The sequence below is a fragment of the Caretta caretta genome, chromosome 7 (genome assembly GCF_965140235.1).
Source record: "Caretta caretta isolate rCarCar2 chromosome 7, rCarCar1.hap1, whole genome shotgun sequence".
In the NCBI taxonomy this organism is placed as follows: domain Eukaryota; kingdom Metazoa; phylum Chordata; order Testudines; family Cheloniidae; genus Caretta; species Caretta caretta.
Window position 1 is genome coordinate 89,121,448 of NC_134212.1, and position 14,425 is coordinate 89,135,872.

At 39.4% G+C, this 14,425-nt stretch overlaps 1 protein-coding gene across 7 annotated transcripts in view; it reads left to right on the plus strand.

The window, feature by feature from the left end:
• Positions 1-14,425, plus strand: part of PCDH15 (protocadherin related 15) — a 1,356,473-nt gene that overhangs the window by 1,226,729 nt on the left and 115,319 nt on the right. For all 7 annotated transcript variants that reach the window (XM_048859211.2, XM_075130916.1, XM_048859220.2 and 4 more), the window contains one exon: positions 10,647-10,774. In XM_048859211.2, coding sequence (XP_048715168.2) covers positions 10,647-10,774 — 128 coding nt within the window. The remainder of the gene's footprint in view (positions 1-10,646; positions 10,775-14,425) is intronic.

A 14,425-nucleotide genomic window follows, 5' to 3' on the forward strand; every position in this document is an offset into this window, starting at 1 on the left:
AACAACAGAGCCAGAACTTATGGCTTCACCTTATGATAGCATTTAATGCTATGGATTACAAGGACATTATGAATTCCATAGAGTACAAAGGTAGACTGAGGGATTAGTCTAATTTCTTCCAGTATTCACAGTTTCTAGCATTTGACATTAGGATTGTTTTTTTTTTTTCCAACTCAGTTCACATGACTCCTCGAGTCATGCTGAAGATCTGCTTACTGTACAGCTCCTGACAATAGTTGTCATTCTTTATCTTATCTTGAGCTATCACTACTGTACATGTGGTGCCCAAGTTTAACAGTCCTCTGTGGCTGATTCAGCGGAGGTAGCCTTAAGGCTGTTCTGGTGTCTATCTTAAAATGGTCATGGATGCAAACAGATGGTTTAAAAATAAAACCTTCATGGACAGTTGGCAGACAAGGCCTCGGGAAGTTTCATCCTCGTTAAACGTTATGTTTGATATGTCTCCTTGCTCCTGTTTTGTCAGCTGTTGACAACTACCTAAGTTATTTTTAGCTGTAGGTTGGTCTTATACAGAATGTAGTCTAACATATTTTAGAAGTTCTTATCACTTCAAAAAGCAATACTATGCCAATGTCCTCAGCTACTAAAATGATGAGTATTATGCAGAAACCAGATTGATAGTATGCTAACCAGTGTTTTCACGTTAATAATAGGCTTCAGTTTTTCCTGGTCTTCTCTCTCTCTCTCAGAACATTGCTTCCACTTCCCAGCACAGGTGAATGCCCTAACCACCAGGCTATCAAGTGAGTCTCACTTTTTCTAGCCCAATGACTATTCAAGAAAAAGTGAAAAGAAAAGGAGTACTTGTGGCACCTTAGAGACTAACCAATTTATTTGAGCATAAGCTTTCGTGAGCTACAGCTCACTTCATCAGTGCCACAAGTACTCCTTTTCTTTTTGCGAATACAGACTAACACGGCTGCTACTCTGAAACAAGTAAAAGTGGAGAGTGAAAAAACACCAGCAGTTGGTGTTGGTAGGGGGACAGGTAAACTTGAGAGACTCACTGAAACAGGAACAAGAAAGCTTTGAGTGGGAGAGGGGAAGAGACAGGCATACTTTCTCAGGCGGGGAATCCTGCTTAACTGTGGACCAGCCGAGGTCAGAGAAAACTAGCTGAGCTGGAAAGACTCCATGTTTTGAAAGAGAAGTCATGAGCTGCAGGGGAAAGATCTCTAAGGTATTCAGCAATTTTTGCCCAAGCCCAAAAAATGCTCTAGATTGGCGAGGAGCCTGAGGCCATGAGGTGCATATAGGTGCCTTTATTTTGTATTGCATAATGACAGGTTTCAGAGTAACAGCCGTGTTAGTCTGTATTCGCAAAAAGAAAAGGAGTACTTGTGGCACCTTAGAGACTAACCAATTTATTTGAGCATAAGGTTTCGTGAGCTACAGCTCACTTCATCGGATGCATACTGTGGAAAGTGTAGAAGATCCTTTTATATACACACAAAGCATGAAAAAATACCTCCTCCCACCCCATTCTCCTGCTGCTAATAGCTTATCTAAAGTGATCACTCTCCTTACAATGTGTATGATAATCAAGGTGGGCCATTTCCAGCACAAATCCAGGGTTTAACAAGAACGTCTGGGGGGGGGGGGTAGGAAAAAACAAGGGGAAATAGGTTACCTTGCAAATTTGATACAATTAATTTAGGCTTGAATAGAGACTGGGAGTGGCTAAGTCATTATGCAAGGTAACCTATTTCCCCTTGTTTTTTCCTACCCCCCCCCCCCAGGCGTTCTTGTTAAACCCTGGATTTGTGCTGGAAATGGCCCACCTTGATTATCATACACATTGTAAGGAGAGTGGTCACTTTAGATAAGCTATTACCAGCAGGAGAGTGGGTTTGGGGGCGGGGGGGACAGGTGTGTGTGAGAAAACCTGGATTTGTGCTGGAAATGGCCCAACTTGATTATCATACACATTGTAAGGAGAGTGATCACTTTAGATAAGCTATTAGCAGCAGGAGAGTGGGGTGGGAGGAGCTATTTTTTCATGCTTTGAAAATTTGAAGAGTGTAAATTCACACTCTTGTTGTGTCTACACTTTCCACAGTATGCATCCAATGAAGTGAGCTGTAGCTCATGAAACCTTATGCTCAAATAAATTGGTTAGTCTCTAAGGTGCCACAAGTACTCCTTTTATTTTGTATAGACTCTGTGTTTCTCATGCTATTAAGTAAAGAATAAAGAGTTTTAGAATTCTGTGCAAAGTTGGCTTTCACTATCACATGCCCCTGTAAGCCAGAAGGCTCACGCTTCTTTTGGGATTCTTGGGAATGTACAAGAGCTGCTGGGAAGGATTGGGGAAGATGGCACTAGTTACAAGGCCTACGCAATTGGATTGAGGGTCTCCATTGCCAAGGGAGTGTCAAATATGAGTCTGCATCTGAGCATGTGCCTCAAGGCCCAAAGCCAGGAACCGTGCCTAAACTGTGCCCACCTCCAGCAAGTTAAGTGTATGTGTAATTCAGAAGCTGGGTCCCTCCCAGCAGTGTGGTAGGTGATCAACAAGGGGACGTCAACTAGGTCAGTGACAGGTGCCTAAAGAGGCAGTTAGGTACCCGAGTCCTAGGTATGTGATTCTAGCCCATAGCAGTTTGTCTCAAAATGCCCTTGGAATATGCTCTGTTGATTTTTATTTGGGGTTGCCAAATCTGTTAATACAAAGATTGAGCTCAGTTGTAAATATTTATTTAACTTGCCAAAGCACAAAGTTTTTTTAGAAGATTATTAAAATCACAGTAAAGCAAACTATTATTGATGCCTGTCCAATTATAATTCTCATTCAGTTTGATTAAAAAGAAGAGCCTGTTGTTATTCGCTTCAGAGATGAACACACATTCTTAACCAAATTCTAGACTTCCAGTGTTGGAATTACTGTTGTGTGAGGGACATAGTGTATTGTAAAAGACAAACATAATATAATTACTAGTAAAAGCATGATGTAAAAAGGATCTTGTAATGCACAAGTCATAACTTAATAACATCCTCCTAATACCACAATGCTAGGTAAACACTTCAACATCACTTTAGTTCAAATTCATTTTCCTTGTCAATCAAGATGCTGCAGTATTAGTATCGACCACACAAATTTACAACATTTAGGGTATGCATCTGATGAAGTGAGCTGTAGCTCACGAAAGCTCATGCTCAAATAAATTGGTTAGTCTCTAAGGTGCCACAAGTACTCCTTTTCTTTTTGCGAATACAGACTAACACGGCTGTTCCTCTGAAACCTAACATTTAGATAAGCATTTTAATGTGGATCAGCAGGGTAAATCGGAGTTTACTGGAAGCATGTTGGTCACTAGGGGGCCAAAGAGATCATGAAAATGTCAGAAAACAGGCTCAAAAAGAGAGCGCAAATGGGTGGATATTCCCATCAAAAGTCAGGGAAATTTTATGGGATTAGTATAATCTTTTCATATGGGCCTTTTGGGGTATTCTGAGAGACTATTATGCAAAGACAGCCATTCAGACTTTTAAACATGTTTTAAAAATTCTGTTTAATCACTCCATTCCATTGTAATATATTTAAAGGGAAAAAATATGTGTCTGACATATCATGATCTCTCACTTTTAGGTGTGCATCATTGTGTCCTAATGACAACTGCCTTTTACCATACATTTTGCCAACATCTACATGTCTTTCTGCAGAGCTTCTTTATTCCATAAACTAGAAGCATTAATCATGCCCTTCTAAACAGTCACATTTCGCAGTGGGAAAGGAGAAGTGTGCACAACTGTAATTCTTTTCTCTTGCATTATATATTTCCAGTTTGATGGGGTTTTTGACAAAACACATATTATAAATAAATGTACTCTAGCAGAGTTTACCTTTTCCTTGTTTCGGAGGGACTATAATCAAAGAACTTTCTATATTGAAAAGAAATACTTGATTTTTCAAACAATAAAGTGACAGTACACAGGTACCTAAGACTGCTCCAGGATAATTGAGAATTTAGAAATCCATGCAGGTGAGGGAGGAGGGAAGTAAGTATGGCTCCAAATCATCCTCTTTGAGCTGTTTGGAGGCTGAACCAGCCTCCATCAAGCTTTTACTTGCCTCCCAGGAAGAATCACTGCACTTTAGCATGCTCTGGCTGGCTATTCTACTACACACATTGTGGGGGAGGAGGAAACTTCTTAATTAGAACTGGTTATGCCAAATTTATGCCATCCAGTGATTCACCTACATCAAGGGAATTTCCAGTTGTCCCTTAGAACAGCTTTCGAGATCCTTTTCGAGCAACTCCAAGGAATGGAATGGGGCTGAAGATCTGGCCCAGAAGCTTGATACTGAAATTGCTTTATCTGAGCCAAAGCTATATGAATTGTGTCTTATATTTGGCACTTTTGAATTGAAAATGAATTATGAGCCACTGCTCTCATGTTGCATGAACAGTCACAGTTATAAGTTGTTTGCCCCCCCAGAAAATTATCTCTTTCTCAGTCCTTTGTCTCCTCCCATTTTTTGCAACAGCTCTTTGCAGTACACCTCACTGAGAGAGGACATCTTTGTTCCTATATTTAAGACTGAGTGTGGGGTTAGGTTCCAAAAGCTCCTATTGTCACCTGAGAGGCTGAAGGACCTTAATATCTTTTGAGACAATCTGTGTGAAAACCCCACAATCCACTATTTTTCTTTAAAATGAGATTATTAAAAATAAAGAGAAACTCAGATTAAAAGAAATTGGTTGGATAACGTATCTCCTCTGAATACTTAGCCAAAGCCCAGATAGGTAGATTCCTCTTATCTTAATTGCCTTGAACACAGGAAACTATCAGTTGAAAACAATTTCCTTCTCTGATTTTCAACTTCATGCTGTTTTGTCCAGAGACCAATGTTTCCCTCCCTTAACTGACATGCTTATTAAGTCCTTTGATCCAGGGAAGTATCCCTCCATTTTCCAAAACAGTTCTCTGAAGGTAAACACAGAACTCGGGCTGGGAAGCACACAAGATCTTTTATAGGGGAGAAGGCAAAACGCCACATTTATTGAGAATACAGCAGTTAGCATATGCTTTTCAGTCACACACACATGCCATGCACACAGTCCCGCCAGTCGATGTTTATAGTTACCAGTCCAGAGTCTGGATCAATCTAGTGGCCAGCCAGATTGGTGGCAGAGGGGAGCCAGGCTCTGTCGGTCACGGTCCGATGCTCCTGGAGTAGTGGCAAGATGAACCCAAAGTCCCATGGCAAAGCATCCCTGTTCTTATAGTCTTTTTTTCTCCGTTGAAGTCTATGAATTTTGCTGTGTCAATCTGTGTTAATCGGTGTTATCTTCTGATGTTAACATTCCAAAGCACCTCTGAGAGGGCCATCTTGTCCTTTTGATTTCATCAATTGTCTTCTCTTTAGGGGTGCCAGCCTCCACCTCAGGGTCGTCAATCTGCCTTCCCTCAGTCTTGGATGAGCATTGATGGTTCTCTGGCATCGATAAGTCTGTTAAATTTATTCATTTCTTCACTCCTCTTCCCTTGACCATCTGGCTCCGACAATGGCCTTCACAACTTTTCTTTTCCTGATGCATGCACTGCTCATTCACACAAACAGTCTTTTACAGAGACCTTCAAAAGTATACAGACAGCAGTGTTTTATATTGAGCAAAAGACATTGTAAATTAAGCCTTGCTAAATCTTATAATCAGAACATTTCACACTGTGGCTTGGGCCTTCAGCATTCCTCTAATCTAATTAACGTAGACACAATACAGGATCCTGTCTCTTACTAACTAAACCTTAAAACAAAGAACTAAAAGGGCCCAATTTGTAATACATATGGGAAACAGAATCCCATAGTCCCAGAGGGTCATTCCTTTCTGCTATTCAAAAAGGGAGGCTGGCAGGATGAAATCAAATCATACATTAATTCTCATAGTACAATTATAAAATCCTGCTTGTACAGGTCCACTGAGGAGAAAATGGCCCTTTAGCAGTGATTAATAGCTATCCTTCAGATTCCTCACTGCTACTTAACTGTACTCAAGTATAGCCCTCCACAGATCCTTTTGTCTAACTCACACAGTTTATCCAAGTCTCCCTTTAAAACCTTCTCTCTCAATTTCCCCTTCCTATGAAATAAATAAGTAGTTAGACTCTATTCACGTGTTATCTCATTCAGAGTAAGCACTTCAGTTTTAATTATATGGAAAAGTGCCTTCCCCCTGCCTTATGTCCCTATATGACATAGGCCTATGTCCCAAACATCAGACACAATCCCATTCTTTGTGCTTTCTGAGGACAGGAAGTATCTGATGCTGTAATTAGACTAACCATAGAGGGAAGGGCTATGGTGGGGCCATGGCCCCACCTCCCTTTACACCAGCCCCTCCTCCCCCGCACCCTCCGCACACGCACGCACACACACACACACAGTTGAGGTGCTGCAGGAGGAAAATGCACACCATGCATTCTAATAATAAGAGTCTATGAATTCTCACCTCCAGTGCAGGCTATTGCTGAACAGCCACAGTATAGATCTGTGTGCAGTGAATACTACTGATGAAGAATTTTAATGTGTGCTGCTTTAGGCTGTCTCTATTTTAGGACAAAGGAATGTGTGTAGTTTGGTTGGTAGTCCTTTTGTTGCACTCAGCTGCAGATTGAAAGCTGATAAAAAGGAAGAGTTAAATAATAAGCAATTCACAGATGCTGTGTTTTCCTAAGTCTGTCAGAGCCAATGAGATATAAGCTGTGCATAAAAATGAGGCATTGAGCTGAAATGAAGGTGTTAGTGAAATTAAACGTGAGTGAAGTGTAAAGCTGCAGCAACAGTATATATGTAAATAATATTTAATTATTGAAGAACGTTAGGGTTCTAAATAGCTGGAATTGGTAGACACACTAATAATAGCCCTTTGCTTTTATATAGTGACCTTTATATGAAGTTTTCAGAGCACTTTACTGATGTTGAATACATCAACATTCATGCTGTGCAGAGAACTAAAAAAAAAAAAGAGTTTTCTAGCAAAATACAGACCAAACTTTTCCAAATCATGGTTTGGTTTATATGTCTGTCAATGGCAAGCATTAGAGAAAAGATTGTTCATTTGCATTACAAATAACTCATACAGGTTACAGTGCTGCAGTATTACTAGCAATGAGCTTGACACAATTAGAGTTTTCCCTACAGCAGTAGTCTACCAATGCCAGCCATTGATTTAACTGTTTATACTCAGTAGGTCAAGGTCCCTTACACACATTACCTGTAATCTTGCTTAAATCTTTCTTCCCTGAGGGGGAACAGCAATGAAGACACTGCCTGAGAATCTCATTATTCTTGACAGGGCTGCAGTTTCTGAGTAAACTACAGTGGGTAATACTAAAAACCAAGTATGCTGTCAGTGTAACAAGAGGTATATTTTTATCCTTTATAGAAGGCTGATATTGGCCCTTCATTTGTAATTTGATGTAATAAATAATGCAATAGTCAAAACAGGAAACAGTCTAATAAAATGTAGATTTGGATCAGATACCGTCCATTGTTGTATGCAGTGCTGTTGTAGCCATGTTAGTCCCAGGATATTAGAGAGACACGGTGGGTGACGTAATGTCTTTTATTGACAGGTTTCAGAGTAGCAGCCGTGTTAGTCTGTATTCACAGAAAGAAAAGGAGTACTTGTGGCACCTTAGAGACTAACAAATTTATTTGAGCATAAGCTTTCGTGAGCTACAGCTCACTACATCGGATGTCTTTTATTGTCTCTCTCACCAACAGAAGTTGGCCAGGTAAAATATATTACCTCGCCCACCTTCTCTGTTTAGACACTGTTCCGACATATAACAAAGTTACCTGTCAAAGTACAGCTCCTTTTTTTATACATTGAAGGGTGATAGCTTGTTATGAAACAATTTTCCCATGGAATGACAGCACCTACAGCTTGTTCATTTTTATCTGTACAGATCAATGTGGAAAGGGAATAACTGATTATTCTGTTGCTGGAATGCCATTTCCTCATACATTTTAAATCTGCTGTACTTTGAACATTTTTCTTTGACTTCAGTTGTTTTTATGATGTCGTCAGGTTTTCTAATGTCTAGGCCTTCAGTTAAACATATCTCCGGTGTCTTTGCCAAAGCAGGAAGTGGTCTATTATCTATTAAAGACACACTACTGCACTCTTTTCAATATGCCTTGTCAATCTGATTTAAACACAATGGCAACGGCTATGAAGTAAGCATGTTGCACAACACTCAAAATAACCACTGATTACTACCAAGTAGGAGCACCAACTTGAAATGAAGTGATTTGTCAATGGAAAATGCAGTCTTTCTCAACAAACTGGCTATCAGCATTTTCAACAGTGATTCCTTTCTGGAGTATGGAAAGAGACAAAATTACATTTGTGTAGATCACTGCACAAGTTAATCTTTGTTCCAGATGGGATGGTACATTTTGCCAGAAGATTTTTGTTTTTCTTGTGAAGAAAGGAGATTATTTGTAGTAATTATTGTTCATTGAGGTTGTTGCCGGCACCCAGTGCCGAGAGGCTGAACAACAGCTTGAGTTGGTTCGTTACCCGGTGTGCAACACCCAATAATCACAACGGGGTGGAGAAGCAGAAAAGTTTATTTGAAGCTTCAAAAAGGTGCAGGGAGATTTGAATCTCAAATCCTGTACAACAGAGCAGGAAGTTACACAGGCTTTTATACATCTTTTTTCCCAGCATACTTATCCAATAGCAAGCTGCTCCAAGTATCCATATAGCCAGCCAATCCAGTTCCCAGCTAGTTCCCTGATTCTCTGTATCATTTGTTAAACTATACATAAAGCTGCTTTATTCAGCATTGTTCTTCCATATCTCCCCTGTTTGGCCTTGCTTAGTTTCAGGCAGTCTGACTCTGCAACATACTGTTGCAGATTCTCAGCATAACTGCTGTGTGTGCCTCCAGGCGGGGGGGCCAAGGACACTTGGGCCTAGCACGCAGAGCTGCTGCGAGTGCCTCCAGGCGGGGGCGGGGGGGGGGGCAAGGACACCGGGGCCTAGTGCGAGGGGGCTTCATCGACACTCGTGGTCTTCCATCCCCTCGAGTTACCTAGTGGCCATGCCCCAGTGTTCCCAACAAGGTAACTGAGATTAGTTTGAAAAAACATAATTTAAGGGTTAATCTTGCCCTCAGATGTGCCAGAAGGGAGCATAGGGACCCTGTTCACCATGAAAGCAGCCAGGTGGACTACATCCTTGATACACAAGTATGCACTTGTGCACTCACTCACCTAACACAATAAATGAAATAGGCATTGAGAATTCTTAGCAACTTGCAGGAGCAAGTCCATCAGCTGTATATTCTGTATGTCAGCAAGCAGGTGTATCAGAGGCTGTATAAAGAGCACCCCACAGTATATTGCATTGGCCTGCAATGTAGAATGCTGCTATGAGCTGGCAGAATGCCTTATATAGAAAAGTAGAAAACCTGGATTTGTGCTGGAAATGGCCCACCTTGATTATCATGCACATTGTAGGGAGAGTGGTCACTTTGGATGAACTATTACCAGCAGGAGAGTGAGTTTGTGTGTGTATGGGGGTGGGGGGTGAGAAAACCTGGATTTGTGCTGGAAATGGCCCACCTTGATTTTCATACACATTGTAAGGAGAGTGGTCACTTTGGATGGGCTATTACCAGCTGGAGAGTGAGTTTGTGTGTGTGTGTGGGGGGGGGGGGGGAGGGTGAGAAAACCTGGATTTGTGCTGGAAATGGCCCGGCTTGATTATCATACACATTGTAAGGAGAGTGATCACTTTAGATAAGCTATTACCAGCAGGAGAGTGGGGTGGGAGGAGGTATTGTTTCATGGTCTCTGTGTATATAATGTCTTCTGCAGTTTCCACAGTATGCATCCGATGAAGTGAGCTGTAGCTCACGAAAGCTCATGCTCAAATAAATTGGTTAGTCTCTAAGGTGCCACAAGTACCTCTTTTCTTATATAGAAAATGCTCCTGTCAGCACTGTTGCACATACTCCTTGTGCTGGTTTGCTGGTCCGACATCAGAATTCAGTAATAAGTGTTTAATTAGTTACTAATAATTAAAATTTTAAAAGAAAGTTGTGTGCAAATTAGAAAAACAGTTGATATTTATAATCAAGGCTTGACTACTCGTGTACATAATATATTTTTGCTAAACCTCAACAAATGTGTTTATTACTCCTTTAACATATAACTACTGTGTAATGTATATTTTATCACTATTAAAGGGAAAATGTGAATATTGATAAGGGAGCAAATTTCAGCTCCAAGCTTCCAAGAGTATATCATAAGTAGTGATAAAATACTGATGTTTAAAATAATGTAAAATACCATAACTGTATCTTTTTTAAATGTATGTAGTGGCCCTGATTTATGTCCAAATTGTGTTTCTCTTACTCCCTACTTTCAGTGTTAATTTAGTTGGAGTAAGAGGAGGATTTGGCCATTAAAAATTTACCTTTTAACATGCAAGAATAACATAAAAAACCTAACTGTGCAATTATCTTACCTAGGGGGGTTTATTTGTTTTTACAATTTTATCAGTGTATTTGTTTTGGTTGATCTATTCTTTAATGGTAGAGCATGAGCCATTCAACATTTATTCTCAAAAGACCCTCATGTATTTCTTCTTCTTTTTTTTAAAAAGGTAACACAGCCAAGGTGTTTATTGAAGTGCAGGATGAAAATGACCATGCTCCTGTTTTTACCAAAAAACTCTACATTGGAGGAGTGTCTGAAGATGCTAAAATGTTTTCTTCTGTGCTGAAAGTTAAGGTGGGAGTCAAGCTATTTAAGTACAGTTCACAGGCTAAGGAAAAGTATATACTCACTGGTTTGAATTTCCACAGGAGGTTACAGTAGATGCATCTGCAAACTATTTGAGCTCCTGCTACATTAACAAAAATTCACACTTGACTTGTGCACAAAAACCAGTAAAGTAGGTGCAGATTGGCTGATTATCTGTCTAAAACCCTGTTCATGCATAGAAATTTGGAGTTTTGCAAGTATATTGGCCCAATAATCCAATATTTCCTGAAGCAAAACTCCTTTTGAGGTCAATAGCGTTTTGCCTAAGTAAGGATACAGGATTAGTTTCTTTGTTTAGCTTTGGATATTTTTATGTAAAGATTTGTAGCCATTATTTTTTTGAATATGTCAACATATGGCCATTTCCAACATGCCTTCATAGCAGTTTCTGCCTAAAAGTCTTCTGAAGTAGTTCTTCTGCAGCACATGTTAATGCTTTGGTAATGAAATAAGTCAGCCTCTGTTTCAGTTCAGGAAAGCAATTTCACATCTGTTTGCTGTATGTCATAGATTTGGCTGTGGTTAAAACAAAGTGTATAGGGTAAATAATTTTTTTAATACATTCTATTTAGCAGAAAAATAACATTTACTTAATAAATTAGCTTTAAACAAAGAATGTTAAAACTGGAAGTGTCTAGTTCCTATAAAATACTGTATGGCCATAATCTTTAGTGTTCTACAAGACTTTGTTTACCCAGGCCTGTTGAAGTTAGCTTTTCTCCCCCTCTTTTCCTTCTGCATTTTGTATCACTTTAAACTGTTGTGGAAAAGCCTGAAAGTTGCTGATTCTAGTTTTTTCCACAAAAGGTCACAGAAGGTTGGCCTGCCAGGAATATTCCCTTATTTTAACCTAGTGATTTGTTTGGAACACCAGAAATCTAATAGAGAATGACAGAAGCTTATTAAATCTGTCCGTTATTTACCTCAGGGTAGTCCTTCATCAAGTTAGCTCAGAGATATTAAAAAAAAAAATACTGGAAGGCAGGTAAGCACTGAATATTAGGAAGGATCTCTTGGTCTTCAGATTTGCCTTCCTTGCCTATTGGTGCATAATATTATTGCTTGTTTTATTTATTTTTTTCCCTTTTGATTTCATTCAGATCGTCATCCCCCAGGAGGCTGTTTCAGTGGCACACAGCAACCTTAAATCTGTTCTAAGAGCATAGCTGGGAGTTTTCCTAAGTGGTGTAGGGCAATCCCTTCAGTGCATCAAGCTGATATAACCTGCTCCATACCACTCTTTCCTACCTTCTCTCCATCATAGGGGATGTGCTGTGGGCCATAGTGGGTGTGGCCAAACTGTGCTTCCTTCCAGTGATATCCAGTTACTATAACAGCTTTTAGGAGGCCATTGCAGGCTGCAATGAGTTAGCCCTGAGAACAAACTTGCACCTGGTTGTCCCCAAAATTAAGGTAGCACAAAAATGACTTCTAGCCACTTTTGTCCTCCCCCACCTTCCCCACCCCCAGATGTGATGTTCTGGCACGGCTGAGGATGCAGATAATTAGGCATTTTTAAATGTTTGGTGGTACAGAGACTGGTTTAGAACATGTGGGAAATGTCTAAGAATAGGATCAGATTCAGTGATTGTAATGGAATGATAAACCACAGTATACTATTCAGCCATTAGTTGGTGAAGTATGTAACATTTCTTATTTAAGCTAGCCTCAGCCATGCGGGGAGAACATTAAAGGGTCTTATACTGAACACATCTGGTGTGTCTCTTGCTCAGAAGGAAGCCCTGTAGCCTGTCCATATCTGGTACAGGAGCATGACAGTGATTGCTATTAAATCAGTGCTTGCATGTGCAAAATATGTAGTTAGATATAATTGGATGCCTGTATATCTGATTCATCTGATAAGTTCACTTTGGACTTATAAATTAAAGGTTTGGCATACTCAAAAATGTAGACATGGAAAATTGTGTTAAATACTTGAACTTTAGAAAAGCTTATGATACCATTCTGCACAAGAGATGAGTAAGGTATTTGAGGAGATAAAGCAGTCTGAGCTATCAAAGCCATAAAGATTTAAGAATATTTGTGAGTGGAAGCATATGAAACTTAAGGAATTACTATAAACTTGTATTATGAATTAGGTCAGTCAAAATTTTCTGCACAGTGGAGTCGTTCTCCTGTCTCTTCAAAGAGGCTCCTGGTTTTCTATCATTGAATTCCAGGCACAAACACCAACAATCCTCAATGAGGTGAGTCAGAAATATGTGAAATAGGGACAAACTTCCAAGGGAGGGTTGAGTTGAGGTATTTGCCTTCACCCATGGCAAGGTACATGAGATAATATTTTTTATGGGACCAACTTCTGTTGGTGAAACAGGGAAGCTTTCGAGCTACCTTAGTTCTGTGTAGCTCAAAAGCTTATCTCTTTCACCACCAGAAGTTGGTCCCATAAAAAAATATTATCTCAACCACCTTGTCTCTGTAATATTCTGGGACCAAAAAGGTTACAACAACGCTTCACCCATGGCAATCAGTTGATATTATCTGAAGGAAATTCGTGGATATCCAAGCAAAGCAAGAAATGTGTACACTTTAATGACTGTATCCTTCTCCCATCAAAGTCAGTGGCAAAGCTCCTTTTGACTTCAATAAGAGGAGGCCCGTAGTGAAATGGAAACTCAACAGTACTTTACAAGGTATAAGAGACTGAAAGTTGTTAGTTGAAAATAAAAAAATACAACCCATTACATTAAGGTTTCTTTATTTAAAATGAAACAGAAAAATAAACATGCATGTTTGGTGTTGTAAAGCAAACCCACGAATTGGATCAGTGTGACTTATTGTTGGATTTAACCTAACCCTAAGTGCCAATTTTCTGAAAACCACTACTAATTAACTCATTTCACTGTGTCTTCACTTGTATCTATGTAGACAAAAAGGAATCCTTTTTTTTTTTGTTAAATTCAATACAAAAATAAGGCATTACTAAGTACTAATTAAATGAATTAGATAATGTCATGTCTAATCTCAGTAGGTATTACATGCAGAATCATTGTGAGTAGAATTTAATGAATATTTCTTCCAATTTCAATTTTTAAGAACCTTAGAAAAGTGCCCATATAGCTTGTGTTGTAGAGATTATTTAAATTTCAGTTCCACCAAGAAACTACTTTAAGATTTTTAACACATTTTCTTGCATTATTAGTTTATTAATTATCGTGAAATTTCTTAAATTTGCGTGCCTGTGAAAAGAAACTGATAAATATTAAAGTATGCTTTTTCTCAAAATATTCCCATTCTTTCCCCTGCTGCTAACAGCTTTTAGGGATCTTAAAATATGTTTTTTGTATATCAGAGAAATTTTTATAAATAAGATATAAAGATCTTCAGTTCTGAAATGAAAGTTACAGAGCACAACAGCCCACAGCCCAAGAGTGCCTAATTCTGAAATAAGAATAATCTTATCTGTCAGTCCAGTTCAGGGGTTGCCATTACAAATCAGTATTTACAGCAGCTACACACATAGCGAGATTCACTATTGCCACTGTTGTCCTCCCCCTTCCACTCCATCCCACCACCTTAGAGTATAAGATAGCAATGGTAGAGATGGCCCAGAACTCGAGATTTCTGGTTCTTGAGAAATTTCAGTATTTTGATATT